General features: G+C 38.9%; 1 protein-coding gene across 1 annotated transcript in view; it reads right to left on the bottom strand.

Moving 5' to 3' along the window:
* CPS1 (carbamoyl-phosphate synthase 1) overlaps window positions 1-15,927 on the bottom strand; it is a 120,780-nt gene that overhangs the window by 18,019 nt on the left and 86,834 nt on the right. The window contains exons 26-31 of the mRNA XM_045806648.2: window positions 12,323-12,517; window positions 11,834-11,901; window positions 9,869-9,944; window positions 5,466-5,543; window positions 2,851-2,958; window positions 1,126-1,215 (exon numbers count right to left, since the gene is read on the bottom strand). Of these exons, the coding sequence (XP_045662604.1) occupies window positions 1,126-1,215; window positions 2,851-2,958; window positions 5,466-5,543; window positions 9,869-9,944; window positions 11,834-11,901; window positions 12,323-12,517 (615 nt within the window). The remainder of the gene's footprint in view (window positions 1-1,125; window positions 1,216-2,850; window positions 2,959-5,465; window positions 5,544-9,868; window positions 9,945-11,833; window positions 11,902-12,322; window positions 12,518-15,927) is intronic.

Here is a 15,927-nt window from a genome sequence, read left to right as displayed (position 1 = left end):
TCCCCACACATGTCTGATAGATTTTAATGCAGAACTCAGATAATGCCACATCCCTACCGAAAAGCCTTCATGGGGTTTCCACGGACCATCAGATGAAAGTCCGGTCCTTGAAGGCTTCCTATTCTCTTGCCTCGATATATCTATGTTATCTTGTACCGTTTCCCTGACCCCAATTTTACTTTCCAAGTTTGCCTTGCATTATTTCCCTAGAAAAATGATCTTGCTAAACTGAGCTAGTCGTTCTCTCCTAAAATGTGCCAAATTTTCTCTTAGATGTTCTATGTGTAATGTCCTCTCTACCTTCCTTTATTTATCAAAATCCCAGTCATTCTTTAAGATCCAGCTTAAAATACAAAATCTCCCTTGAAACCCACCCCAAACCAGGTATACGACACGCAAATACATGCTCAGGCACACACATGCACATGTATGTGTACACACGCACACACACACACGCTCGTAGATATGCTCTCTCTGTTCTGTGACTCCAATACCATGTATTTGTACATTCCTCCCAGCAGCTATTATATTCTAACTTATGTTAACAGTTGTCTACAAAGTCATCTTCCCAGTCCTCACCAAACTGAGTATCTTCGAGAGCAAAGACTGTGGTTTATACGACTTTATTGCCACCACATGATTTCACGTAGTAGAGGCTGCTGAACCAATACTGGTTACTGATTGGTTACATTAAATAGACTAAATTAATTAAGACTTGCTTAGTCGATTTAACGTTTTTTTTGTATGCAAATAGTATCTAAACCTTCAGTGTATACAATGTATGATTACTAGTCACTATAGTGACCATCATAAAGTAATCTGAATAGGTACAATAGTCATACGTTGTGTACATCTATACTACACTGCAGATGGCAGACAGCGATCCTCCTTCCAGTGGATCAGAGTGCTTCACATGACTGTGACTGACATGGCAGTGCCACCAAGGGCCTCTGTCTTCAAACAAGGCAGGCATTATGTACTGTGCAACACCCCACGGTCAGACACGAACAGCTGCAGGAGTCTCAGCTGCTCCGTCTGTGCTCACAGAGAAGATTACCAGAGGGACGCAAACCAACATCACCTAACACAGCACGCTGTCCTCTCAAGCACCTTGGCATTTCTTACCAAGACATCATTTCCTTTGACAAGAAACTGGACGTTGAATGGGCCAGAGATGGCAAAAGCCTTTGCAATCTTCCGGGTAGCATCCTTCACCTAGATCAAAAGGACAATGACACAGCGCTAAAGAGCATACCTTGGTGAGAAAACGCAAAGAAAACACCTCAAACTTAGATTTCTTTAATTACTCTTGACAGAGAGCTACACCTCCACTAATAATAATAATAATAACAGTCATAATGGCAATAAGAAAAATAACAACAGAAGCCACTAGCAGGTATCTATCAACAAAATAATAATACGTACTAAATATTCATAACAGACTAGCAAGGAAAAGAACAAATAACTTTACAAAAGTATCTTTCTGCCAAATGTCCCTATCTACCTGCCGTTGTATACTCTGGTTTTACTCGGAGGGCTAAATGGAAGTCTTTCAGCCCAGGTGCTGAAGCAGTCCAAACTTCCCATCGATCGCATGACCTACTGCTGAGAAGAGCAGGCCCGGAAATGACTCGGCACTGCAAAGTGACCAGAGAGACTGCTTTGATGTGCTTTTCTGCTGCCCTGGACTCTACCTGGGTAGATATAATGGTCAGAAAAAAATGATGTTTCCTTGCCGGGAGGCTCTGCATGTCATATATACAAATCCCTACATCCAACCAGAGCCAGAAGGTACCCATACAATGAGGGGCCTCTGACAGCAGGAAACAAGAGCTCCTCATTCATTACTTTTACAAGAGTGATTCGGCAACTTAATTGGTTATAAAAGGGAGTAGAGTCCACGGCACATCAAACTCTGAGAGATTTGGAAAAATCTGAGTTCTTGAGGTCATTTATACCAACGTGATCAACTAAAGCACACTTCAAATCCAGGGATGTTGTTCTCTTAGGCAGCTGGTGTTACGACATATCCTGCTACCTTCACATCTAGAACAAGGTAAGACCTTCAGAATCCAGCCCAATGTACAGCCAGCCAGACAGGCCTACCTAGATTCGGATGGCAGGATTATTGGTAAGGCTCACTGAAAAAGCCAAGCCTGACCTAACAGACCTAAAGAGTAAAGGAACATCCACATGAATTATTTAAGATGATGGTCTCTGAGACTGCCTAGCAGTGCATACTGAATACTGAGGCATCATTCTTGGGAAGGTCTTTAAGGCAATGATTCCAAAAGAGAGGTTGAAAGAGACATATCAGAAAGTGCTGGTTTGAGATGAGGGTAAAGGTGGATACTGAAAACATAGGTTCCAGAAGTTTCCTACGTGCCTGCTGTATACCCGCTTCTAATTGAGAAGCATAGGTTTATATGCTGCTCACCTAAGTGGCTCTCAAACATTAGAATCATCTGCAGCAGTGTTGTCCAAATGGGGTCCCCAGATCAACAGCAACAACATCACTTGGGGACTTGTCAAAAATGCAAATTTCGGGGCCCTGCTCAGAACTACTGAATCCGAAACTGGGGAGGGAGTCCAGCAATCTGTAGATTTTAGCAAGTTCCCCAGGTTGTTACCACCACTAAGGTTCAAGAACCACCACACTAGCATACAACCAAGTGGCTCAAAAGGGCAGGAAGGAAATTGTTTTCTCTAAAATACCCAGCAGACTCAGAGCAAGAAAGTTCCCCTCATAATTACACTTCACCTGCGGCATGTCCTACATTGCTACCTAGTTAAAAAAAATTGTTTTTATCTTTGCTTTTGCCCCTTCCACTTTTCTTGATCAATGATGACCTTTTCAATGGCTCCTTGGCTGACGGTTTGTGTGGGCAGCATTAGAGTGGCATCTCCTGAGTGGACACCTGCGTCTTCCACATGTTCAGAAATGGCATGGGAGATAACCTGGCCAAGAGAAGATTTTAAAAAGAGTTGTCAGGCACCTACTTCAATGCAGCTACTGCCTCCCAGCCCCATCTCCCCCTCACTGCCCCCCCACCCCTTCACCCCCCTCCAGTGCATTCTAACAGATGCCTGGAGCATTGACCTGTCCCTTTGAGGAGTCCTTGGTGAGAGGACCACATAAAGCCCTGCACATGGCCTTCGCATCCTCCCTATGCAGTGACAGACTGCCCCCGGGGGCAGCTGACAGTGGCTGAGCTGACCTCCCTCTTCCGTTGATTAGAATGGGTAAGATTCAGGAGAAGAAGACAACTGAATTGACCCATGTTGACTTAAGAACAAATAGGAAACTAAAGCATTTGGGAGGCACTGGAGTGATCTTTATTTTTTCCTTCCAGGTTAGGTTTTAGACACTGGAAAAGAAAAGATGGGTGAGGTAAATATCTAGCAAGGTGCATTTAAAACTTAGGTGGACCAGAAAGAAGTCTTAAGATCTAGAGCAAGAGACTTTTAAGTTGAAATTTGAGAAAGAAGGGGAAGCAAGAAGAAAATCTTCTCTTACAGGTAAGGAAACTAAGACGAGATAAGAAGAAATAACCCAAGTGCATGTGACTACTGTATGGCCAAGACAGATTTGAAGCCCTTATCTGTCACATTCCAAAGTTTATGGTCTCAATCACCATAACCTGAATGCTAACAGTACGTGTGTCTTTGGGAAATGATAAAGCTGACAGTTGGGGAGAATAATTGGGTAACCATAAAAGACTTAAATAAATTACAGAGATAATTTGTTTATTAGATTTATAAATGACTTAAAGCAGAGTGACATTTGAGTCTCCTGCCATCGCTTACGAGCTCTGTGACCTGGGCAAGGTACTTTATCTATTCAGCGTTGGTTTCTGATAAGGCAGTACTAACAATGGTATCGGTCTCATAGAATGTTTGTAAGGATAAGAGAGAACACATACACAGTGTCTGACACGGATATTTAGTGCATAGTAAGCATTCAAATTTTTTTATAGTGTCTAGAAATGGGGAGGTAATACTCCCACCGAGCTCTGAAAAAAATCATAATATAGCTGAAGTACTATGTCCATTTCTGAGTGTGACTATTTAAAAATTATGTGAGTAACCTGGAACATTTCCAAAAGAAGGAGTCCAGGATGATGAGCAATGGTTGATGTCTGAGAGAAGCTTAGATTAAGAGCATATCCTAGCAAGTTGGAGCCAAATTGGGCCAGCAGACCAGCTTTATATTTGAAAAAACACAAATGTCTCTAGGCTAGTCTTACATTCTCCACGTTGACATTGGTATGATCACATCCTCTCATTTTATTCCTGAGTCTCAAATACTTAAAATGTTGAAAAGGAGGAAAGATTAAACATATGCTCTACAATTCTGGAGGCCCGAAGATCAGGAATGAAAAAATTCTAAGGAAGCAGACTTTATATATATATATATATATGACATCTTTCAATCTGACAACTTTCTGTGCTCTGTTTAATCAAAGTTGTTAAACAGAAAATAAGTGACCACTTTCTGGGGATGCTGTGAAGAAAATTCTCATCCTTTGGGGTGTGGGGTTGAAATAAATGATTTCTAAGGGTGCTTAAACTCAGGATTTATGATTCTGTAGTAAGAAGTCATCACTGCTCTGTGTGTGTGTGTGTGTGTGTGTGTGTGTGTGTGTGTGTGTATATATATATATATATATGTAAACAACTTTACTTTGAACTGTTAACCTGGAAGACAAAAAAGCCAAAAAGATAACATTTTCAGTAGTGTTTTGAAATATCTACAAAGTAGAAAATGAAGGACAGTTTTTTAAAATTTTTCATTAAAGGAAATAAAATGACACGGACTCCCTAAAACGTAACTCCCTATATTTCAAGATAAATCATAAATGCCTTATTAATACAACTAGTAAGCTAAAGGAAAGCATTCTTCACATTTTCATTTTTCCCTGAAGTTGGAGGCATTCATTGTACGAGCAATACAAGATGTGATTTGGTAAGCTAATTTTATGTTATTATCCTTATCCACCCTACTTTGTTTAGTTTTGTCTTTATTAATGCAATAAAACAGTGGAGGCTGGGAAATCAAGAGGAGAAAAAGTAGGGATTCAGTTAGGAACTTCAGAAAGACAAGTATTGGATGTTTTCATAATACCCATTGAAACACAAAAGGAAACCCACAGACAAAAGAAAATGAGAGAGAAAAATCTACTCAAGAAGAATGATGAGTACAGGATGATAATTAATTTTGAATATCATCAAAGAGAAATTCTAACAGTATGACACACAGGATATATGATACCCATGACACATCAAGTAAGTTGTCAGTGAATTTGAAAATTTTTTGGACTGAGCAACTCGTCCACTATTTTTAGAGACCTGTTTTGTAGAAATCATGACCTCTAATCTGGGGTGTTTCAAAACTGCCAAGGCGGGGAAAAGAAAGAAACATGATGGGAAGGCAGGGATCTGGGAGGTGGGGATAAAGCACTCACTCTTCCATCTTTGCCAACAGCATCCATTTCCACTTCCCGGGCTCCCTCAATAAATTTTGTCAGCACCACTGGGTGTTCCTGTCATCAAGGAAAACAGAAGCGCAGAGTCCTTAGCTGACATTGTGTATATAGTGTCAAGTAAAAATTGCATACCTTCAGTACATCCCAGTGTAATACTTGCAAAGACCTTAATGCTCAACACACTACACAAACTCATTAGCCAATTTGTTGGGTGAGAACAAGGCCATTCTCCACTCTCAGTGAGGCAGAGAGGGTCTTTCTTCAATCGTGAGTACTCAGTCAACTGAATGTGAGTGCTGAAATGTCAAATATAGACCTTTAAGTGAGTGAGAGGAAAGAGGGGGCTAAAAAGAGGGTCTAATGGGGGAGTTATGAATAGCTCTCTATTTTATTTATAACTATATTTTTCTTGGTTCGAGTTCTTTCTCCCTTCCTACACTCATCTTTTCCAAGCTGCAATTTGTTAAGTCAGTTCTCTCCAGGAGACTGTGAAAGAAATTAGGAGGAGAATCTCATTTTGTTTGGATTTTGTTAGGTCAAAGATGGAATCCATTCCTTGGAATCGACATGTCTTAAACCATTTCTAAAGCACGGCATTTGCAGCATTTCTCTTTATTAATCTTAAAATTTCCTTCCTTTCTCTGCTGTTTTAGCCCCTTTTCCTTCTCGAAGTTCTCCCCACGCTCAGCTCCTTCATGCCAGTGCAGTGATGCCCTCCACACCTGGACCATTGCTTGTTTTTTCCAGATGAAATGAAGCGGTTGACTGAAGAGCTTCAGGGTTCAGGCATCTCTTCTCCTCGAAGCCCCGGCCACTAGCAACCCGCACCACTTGCTTTCTTACCAGACCCTGCTTTTCCCTGTGTCTATGTCTCTCTCCCCCACACGCACTCCACTTTCTTTCCTCAGCTCTCTCATTCAAGTCTCAACTCGCACTTCAAGACCTGGCACAAAATCTACCTGCTTCTCTAAACCTTCTCTAGACATCTCCTTTTCCTCTGAACACAAGCCCCTTCTGGCCACTGTCATGGAGCTCATCTCATGCATGTGTTAAATTTAATATATCTTATCCCCTTTAGTAGAACACTTGAAATCAAAAGGAATTTTGTGGAAAATTCAAAAGAACCAGTGTGTTATGCCATAAAGAAGCATCTCTCTTCTATTAAATGAGGCAAATTTCCATATGCCCTTTTCCTCAAAAGCCTACTGGACATGCAAGTTTATTAGCCAAGGAAAAAAAAAAAAAAGATTCCTTTCCATCTCTGTTCCCTCTTCTTTAAATATCTGATGTTTACTGCAGCAGGCTTACTGGAGTTGTGTTGAGATCTATATGGGATTTTTTTCTATATTTTAATGATAATAGCATGATTTAAAAAAATTAATAAAGTTTACCAGCTGTCTTAGCTTCTCTAGCCAAGCCTGAGACAGGGATCCTTGTTCAGTGATTTATGGATGGAGTTGGAAAAGTAGGATGGTGCAACAGGAAAAAGCTAGTATGTCTATGGTCTCAATGGAGACTGAATTTGGCTTTACCCCACAGAGGGCTCTAGAGGATGAACAACACAGAGTAAGTCCCACCTTGAGGCAAAGCTTACTCACTGTCTAGTGTTTTGAGGGTGGTGCTGAGGTGAGGGATCTTGCCTCCTTGTTGATGAAGCTCGCATTTGACTGAGAATAGTTACCCAGAGAAGAAAGACAGCTGGTAAGTGTTATCAGCTATCACTACAGTTAGGGAAGGTGCTTCCACAGGTAAAGGGATCTGGTGGGGCAATGACAGCATTCACCATCCTGGCCATTTGAACAAATCTATGAACTAGTCCTTAACCATGTTGAGAAAGAAAATTTCTTCATAAATTTCAACATTCCTGCAACATTATACATTGTTGGCCTTCTTAAAATACTTTCTACCTTTGATATCCATAAACTACCTTTTCCTGCTTCTTTTTCAGGCTCCTTCATGGTTCTTTTCCCTCTACTCAGCCCTTAAATGCTGGTATCCCTCTCATTTCTGTTTTAGCTATTCCTCTTCCTCTGTACTCTCTCCTTGGTGATTGCTTCCATTCTCAAAACTCTAACTAAAATGGTATGCTATTTATTTCCAAAACTATATGTACATCTCTATGGCTAGCCATGACCTCGATTCCCAATTTAAAATCTGTATAACCCACTGCTTCTGAAGCATCTGCACTTGGATTTCTCACAGGCACCTTACACAAAAGGTCAAAAGTTAAATATATGATTTCCATCTCTAAAATTTCTCCTTCTCATGTTCCCAATTTTAATAAATGGTACCCCACCATCCATCTAATTGTCCAAGGTAGAAGCTCAGGAGTCATCCTTTTTCAGATACTCTTTTACCCTCTACCTCCATGCACTCACTAATTGCCTTCAATGAACATTCTAAATATTCTAGGATACATGTAATCTTTTTTATCTTTACAATCATTACTCTGCTCCAAGGTGCTGTCATCTCTACCCTGAGCTATAGCAATAGCCCCTAATCTTTTTCCGTGAATGCAGTCTGGCCCCAAACTCATTATAACTGACCAGGTTCTCTTTATCGATTCCCTGCCTACTCTATCTACTCTTCCACCATGTGGAGTGTCCTAGCCATATACTAAATATTTTATCGGTTTCTAGAAACTCCATTCACTTTCTCAGCTTTGAACCTTTACCTGTGCTGTCCTTTCTTCCTACTCACACCCACAATGTAAACCTTTTAACCAGTTAACTCTAAATCAACCATTTTAAATTAATTTTAAAAGCCCTTCTTTATGGATGGACCCCAATACATTTACACTCACCCTCAGCATCCTGTATTTTCTTATTGTAATGCTCATTATATTTCATTGTAATTATTTGAAGTCTGATATCCCTGGTAAAGAGTCCTCTGTGAGAGCAGACTGTATCTCCCTTTGTATGAGTATAGCCCCTGATTCTGAGAACAATGCCATTATATAGCAGGTGCTAAACATGAATGAATACATAAATAGATGAATGACTGATGGGGGTTGATTTTATTCTAGATTCACTGAACTGAGTATCCCAGAATCTGCTGTGTTTTGATGGAAACACTTGAATCAGAATGTACTCATTCAGGACATCTCCATTATAAAACTTTGGTCCAGTAGCGGTTCTACTAACCATATATAAGCAGAAAAATATATTCCTAAAACTATTCTATGAGTAGAGGCCATGTGGGATCCAGTGTCCCAGAGAGAAAAGAGAGGACACCTGTTTCCTCACTTACAGGAGCCCAGTTAGACCCCTGGGTCTAACTACTGTTTTTTCAAAAGGGGAGTGTGCCTGAACCTTTGGCAGGAAGTCAGATAGAGAAGAAGACAGTGTCTTGCTCCAGTCCACATTAATAAAAACTGGCCCACTGGAGACATTCCCTCCTCAGCTAGCTGACTTTCACACAGAAACGGAATTCAAAATCTACTTGGTTTTCTTTTTTTACACTCTTTGTCTTTCTCACCCTTTATCCTTATCCACTCTCTTCACTGACTCAATGTCCTGGGGAGCAACCACCATACAGAAGGGATGTCTGGCTTCATGAGCAGGAACGGTCCACGCTCTTTCTTCTTCTCTGAAATGCTTCTGACTTCACTCTTTAGCTCCCTCCAAATTCCACTTGCCTAACATCAAACTCTTCTCTATGAGTTGTGCTTTCTCTCTCTCTCTTAAAAAACAACAACAACAACAACAAAACCCCAAGCTTTTGAAAGCTTTTAAAAGGAAAACATTACTTTCATCCTTTACAGTACAAGGTCTGCAGATCAATAACCTTACTGGGTAAATCTTAAATGGATCACGCTGAGGTAATACCTAGGGAGAAAGTAAAAGCTGAGGGCAATGGAGGAAGGTGGTTGAATCACCACAAAATTATAAGCATTTTTATTAACTGACAAATGGAATGTACCAAAATGAAAAAAAGTCAATAGGTGAGCAAAGGGGTTTACTATTAAAATTGCAGGGTTGACTGAGGCAAAGTCTCTCCAAGTGTGAGAATTAAAAACCAGGAAAGCCCTCATTGATACATGATGAGCTTGGTTAGGCAGTCCTTGAGGCTGGGAACCCCAGGGATAACTTGAACAACATCTAACTTATGAACAGACAAGGATGCTTATCCAGCCTAACTCCTGGAGTCTAAAACCAGATCAATGTTGTGATCAAATACACACTTGTCTTCTTCTTCCACTAACACTAAGGATCTAACCACAATTAAATGCATTTGAGTTTTCTTATTCCCATATATAGGAGACTACTGAGTAGGAAAAAAAGGGGGGGGGGGACATCCTGACATAGTGTGAAAAGAAAAACATATGAAATAAAGTAGCCATTAACAGAAGTAAAAGTCACCAGGAGGAAATCGGACACTACCTGAGAGACTCTAGTGGCCTCCTCCAGGAATTTTTTCATCTCATCCTCAGAGAATACCACATTCATGGCCGAGCCACTGGAAAGAAGAGGAAGACAGGTAAATTTCTTTCACCACTTAGGAAGAAAAGCATATTAGACTTGATTGCTTCCCAGAACAGTTTCAGGCAATCTCCAGTTTCAGTCTGGACTGAGTAAGAAGATGCTTTTTTCTAAATTGAGTCTTTACTCCACTTAATCACCAGCACAATCAACCAAAGTAAAGAGTCGTCCAAACTGGGGGTGAGAGCTGTGATTATGTCCAAAGAGAACCACATAGCTATAGAGATAGCAGTATCCCAAAGTTTGTCCCTTCTGATTTTGTGTTTTCACTCTGCTGGTTCCAGGTAATTCTTAAACCTTAACAAGATGCATCCTAGGATCTAGTTATTCTTTTTTTTTTTAAGATTTATTTATTTATTTGAGAGAGAAAGAGAAAGGGAGAGAGCATGTGGGGAAGGGCAGAGGGAGAGAATTTCAAGCAGACTCCCTGCTAAGTGTGGAGCCTGACACAGGACTTGATCTCAGGACCCTGAGATCATGACCTGAGCCAAAATCAAGAGTCAGACTCTTAACCGACTGATCCGCCCACGTGCCCCAGGATCTAGCTATTCCTACCCTGTTTCCTCAGAGGTCATTGACAATGGCTGATCTTAATCCACAGGTCTGCTGACAAAGCAGGTCATTCTACTACCAGCCAGGTTACAAAAGAATAAAAATTTTAGTAACATTTGCAAATATAATGTTCAGTATCTGACTGAAAGGTATTCAATTGTGTCCTTCTTATTAATTGTTTGAGAAAGAATGCTGCTATCAGTTTATGCTGAATTTTGATATTTTCAACGTGAGATGGGAAAGGGAAGAAAGAAGGAGGAATATGAGGAGGGGAAAAAAGGAAAAAAATTCTACTTTCCACTTCTTTTTAAAAAGTGGCATTTTCTTTACCTTTTCTACTCTATTACATAATTTTGCGTAAGGAGCTTTCAATGTCTTCATCTATTTAATACAGGAAGGCTAAGTCAATGCCATTTATAATTCACGGCATAGGAAACTGGAACAAAGAGACAGATTGCAGAGATGAGAAAGGAAGCACAATAGTCCAAGCTGCTTCCTGCAACCCTCCCTTAAATGTCTGTGTGCTGTTTAAATTAACTTACATTAATACCTCAAAGAAGCAGTATTATTTGACGGTGATTTACACAAAATGTCATTTAAATAAAAAGGAAAGTTTTCCACCTCATTTCAAATTTTTCATTATTTTAAAGGATCCCATCTCAAATTCCATTTACACTTTCAAATTGTGCACAGCAAATTGTGTTTCTCTTATTATCCCCTACTCAGTGAAGTCGTTTCTTACATGTGGTAACATCTGAAGAGAGTAAGTGATAATTCACAACTTCTCCTTCGATGATAGAACTTCATTTCAAAGTTTAATGTAAAAGGTGCTCACTGTCCCTGTCCCTCATCATTATAACTCATCTATTAAAAAATGTGATCTCAAAAACTCAAAAATGCAAACCAGAGGCATCATCGGAAGGTGCTGACAACAGTCAAGAGATAAGCTGCCATTTCTGCTGACTAGAAAACAGATACTGGAAAGAGATGGCCCAGGTTTGTTTTGATTTTGTTTTTTGGGTTTTTTAAATTGCTCTTTTCTCTAATTTAAAACTATCCTCCCTCAGTTTGGCAACGAGGTGCCCTAAGCCATGCTTCTAAGATGGAGGACTATGGACTCTTATTGCCACCCTCTGAAAGAAGAGCGGTAAGCTGAAGGATCATGCATAGGTCCCCACTCTGGCCATCTTGGTTTGGGGGTTGTGGACGGATTTACAAATTACTACACATCAAAGCCAAGTGCTATTAGCATACAGCATGCAGTTCTGTATCTCCTGATTTTTAAATCATTACTTTGGGAAAACAATATATTACCTCAAAACATAGGAAGGTCTCAACAAGCAGGGGTAGCCCACAGACTTCGCAAATTCCAGTGCCTCATTCTAATTAATAGAAACAACAACAAAAAAGTGCATGAATAGTTTAAAATACTCAATAGAACTGCAGAAAGGCATCTTTAGAACAAATGGTAACACAACTCTTTTTATTCTTTCTCTCAAAAGACACCATTAAAATGTAAATTGGACATTGAAACATATAAAATTCCCAGTTTCTAATTGTAAATATCAATCAAACTCAAAAATAATTTGAACGTTTTTCATTGTTCGAATCTTAATGAGAAAACTCTTACCAATTTATAACCTGCATTTAACTGCAATCATGGAAATATACCAACTTTAAAGTAAAGTCACTGAGCGTAAGTGCCTTCTGCCTGCCCTGCAGTTAACGTCTGCAGTAGTTAACATTCAGGTTACAACTCTTCAAAAGCGAACATTAAAAAGAGACACGTGTTTCTCTCCTTACCAAAGTGTTAACGGCCTTCCAGGGTGCCTGAGCCACGTTCAGCTCATCCAAGACAGCTGAGAAGATGGAGCGATCCTCGGCCCTGTCGATCTGCAGAGGGCTCGTGCCCATAATCTTGACACCGTTCTTGTACAGAGGGACTGCCAGATTGTTTGGAATCTGACCCCCAACTGAGATGATGCAGCCACTGCATGCCTGGAAAAGATACCCACAATATCAGCTGTTGAGGGTCACTTCATGATGAATGAACACCTGCCTCACATGTTGTGATCGTTTCATTTCTCCCATGAATGGGCAATACTAAGTGATGCCCCCGAGAGATAAGCAAACTTCGTTCTTACTTCTCAGACACTTACATGCTAAAATCTATGTGAGAGTGCCATACAACTGCACATGATTACATGCCAGACTTCCACACAACTATGCCTGAATGTGTGACATACACATGCATGACAATTAGAAACAGGAAATCAAGACAATATTTTCATCACGTATTCTAATGTCATCAAGTGCTGCTTGGACTACTGTTGTAATTTCCCGAATAGACATAGATCTCTCCTTGTAACACTCAGCTCTCCTGTTCCCCTCCACGCCAGCCCTTCACATTCAGATTAATCATCCTACAAAACTGATTGACCAAGTCACTCCTATACTTGAGTTCTCTAAAGTTCCCGTGCCTAAAGGACAAAGCGTAAACTCATCCCTAGCAACAGGACAATGAAGAGTCTCCAGCCTTCTCTGTCACCACTCTTCTCCAGCGCCAAGAAGACCTCCTACTCAGTGTCCCCAACTACGTGTACTCCCGCTAGCAAGCTTTCCACCTCGTTAAACTTCCCCTGCCCTGGCTGCTTCTCTCCTTTTTCCCTCTCCCTTATCTAAATGCCACCATCTCTACATGACAGTCTAGTCTAAAGCCTATCTCCCATGTTTACATCCTCTCCCCTTTACTGCTACATCGGCACTTGTCTACAGTACCCAGTAACTGATTTTAGTCCCTGTTTCCTTACTATTTGCCCTACAAGCAGTGTCTGAATCTTTAACCTTAATCTCCTATTAGTAGTCAAAACTTCCCGATTAAAAAAAAAAAAGAACTTCCTTCCCCTCTTAATTCCCTCCGTGAAACTCCCTCCAACATTCAGTTTTCACGTCTATAAAATTAGAATAATAATATCTGTCTTCTTCACAAGATCACTATATAAGTTAAATAAGATAATAAACATTAAAGGCCTTACACATTATAAGTGAATAAATAAGGAATTGTTATTAATATTAGAAAATATTATTATATCTGATAGACCATTGATCTTGGGATAATTTATATTTGCCTTAATAACCTACTAATGAATATTGGAACTGCTGAAATAATAGATATATACGAAATGTATATTATCATTATTTGAAATAATTCTGAAATACTCTTAAAAGGGATAAAGCTAATTTCTCTTTAATGAGAGCAATGATAGTAGTGCCTGAGCAAACACCCTACAATTGAGTGCTTAAATGCCTTGTAAACAGTATGGAAAACAATAATCCACAGTTCTGCGTATTTATAAGTACACCTTAGCTTCTTTCACCATTTTTTTTGCTCAATATACATCTTTGCGAAATCTTTAAGAAGATTTATTTTTTATATTATAATAATATTTTTATTTGCTTATTATTTTTAGTTTATTAGCCAAGTTAATATTTTAGAGGCTTAAAAACTAATTCCTCAATTAAACGCATAGAAGGATTTCTTACGTGAAACACTTCAACATAATTTCTAAAATTAAAAGAGAAGTATCAACCTGTGAGCAAAAATTGGGGTCCACTGCATTAAATGGGGGCTCAAAGTTGAGTGAAAAGTCTTTAATAAATATACTAACATTTTTCAAAATGCTCTATGAAATTGCTTTTTATTTTTCAACAAATTAGCAACTTTCAAAACAGTAATAACATAAACTGCTACTATCCCTTAAGGATATTACTATTTGCCCTAGACCATCTGTTTTGACCTCCACTGTATCTCTCTGAGGCAGTTATTACTCTCCATTTTACAGCTAAAGAAACTGAGGCTCGGTGAAGGTGAAATGACTTGCCCATATTTCTTATCTAGCAAATACAGCCAGTACTAGAACTCAATTCTCCACACTATAAAGCAGCTATGTTTAACTAATAAATCAAATCTTTGAATCTTAAGCTAACTCTACTTTTCTGTCTGGTTTCAAGGGTAGTTACTGTTAGAGGACTCGAGGAAAGGTATTTCTAAAACATTCTTTTTGCAAAATGGTAGAAAAACTTCCTCTGCAAAGCCCTAATCTCATCATTGACTCCAGAAATAAAGATCATCACTGGAAAGACAATACATCCATAAAATGTGTTAGAGTAATAGCTGACAGTGTAGTGTAGTTTTGCCCACACAGCAAAAGGAAGTCAGTACAAGAGAACATGTTTGTAGGATGAAGTTAATATAGGACAGTTTTGTGGAGGAATTTCATCTTAAATTGGTCCCAACTCCAAGCACAGAACTAGCAGGGACTTGGGGAGAAGAACTTGGTATCCCACATGGGTAAATTATCATTATTATCATAATCACTTAAGCCTAAGTAGTTTTAAATAACTCACTGACATAAAATATTCTAAAATTCAGATTTGTTTCACAGAATACTTTAGGCTGAAAATAATTCCATCAGGGTCCCAAAGTTCCACTGTTCTTACCTGGATTTGTTTGTATCTTTTTACTCGGTTTAGTTTCCTATTTTTTTTTTTTAAACTTGGTATCACTAAACTAAGGCAACACCACACAAGAATATTTCTGAAACAGTATTCAAGTGTAATCACACCACAAATTTATTTTTAGTACTTTGGTTTGTCCTGACTTTTATGGGAAAATTAAATGCTATATTATACACAGAATGCAAAAGAGAAAATTTATCTTACTAACAGAAATCGCATTTAATTCATTAAAAGAGGGCCCTGATTTTTGTAATTTTGTGTATTATCTCTAATTTACAAAACTCTACTCTTTGTACATCTGTGAGATTGATTTATTATCTTTACTGTGCTTAAATATCTTAGTAATTCACATTTTAGTAAAACATTTTCAATACTTTAGGCAGACCCTTAAGATTATATTTAATTACAGTTAAATCAAATGCTAAGAATGAAACCCAATTCTAATTTAGAGTCATGCATTCCCTAATGGGTTTTGTCTACATTAATCAATATTTGTCATTCATTCATTTAACTTAAATTGTGTTAGAGAGGTGCCATTGTATATGTATATACATATAGCATTAGGTGTTAAAAATAGAACAATTATATCATTAATCAGAGTACATTTTTATGGGGTATGATCCAGTAAATTATTCATTATAAAATCAAGAAAAATTAAGAAGGACTCAAACTAGATAGGGACATCATAAGGTGTCAGGTATATTGCCTGGCATTTTCAGACTCAATCTGGTTTTTAATGAAGAAATTTTAAAAAAATGAGAAATGGGTCTTATATGGGGCCGGGATATAGAAGCAAATTAGTGCTCATTTATATAACTTTTCAAACCAAGAGATGAGACTCCAAAGAAAAAAAAAGGGGAAAGTGAAGTTAAGACAGAATCTGTGTGATT

The sequence above is a fragment of the Ursus americanus genome, chromosome 1 (assembly GCF_024610735.1).
Source record: "Ursus americanus isolate L20-20 chromosome 1, mUrsAme1.1.p, whole genome shotgun sequence".
NCBI classification, from domain to species: Eukaryota; Metazoa; Chordata; class Mammalia; order Carnivora; family Ursidae; genus Ursus; species Ursus americanus.
Note: the sequence above shows the minus strand (reverse complement) of the source record. Positions and strands in the feature narration are given on the sequence as shown.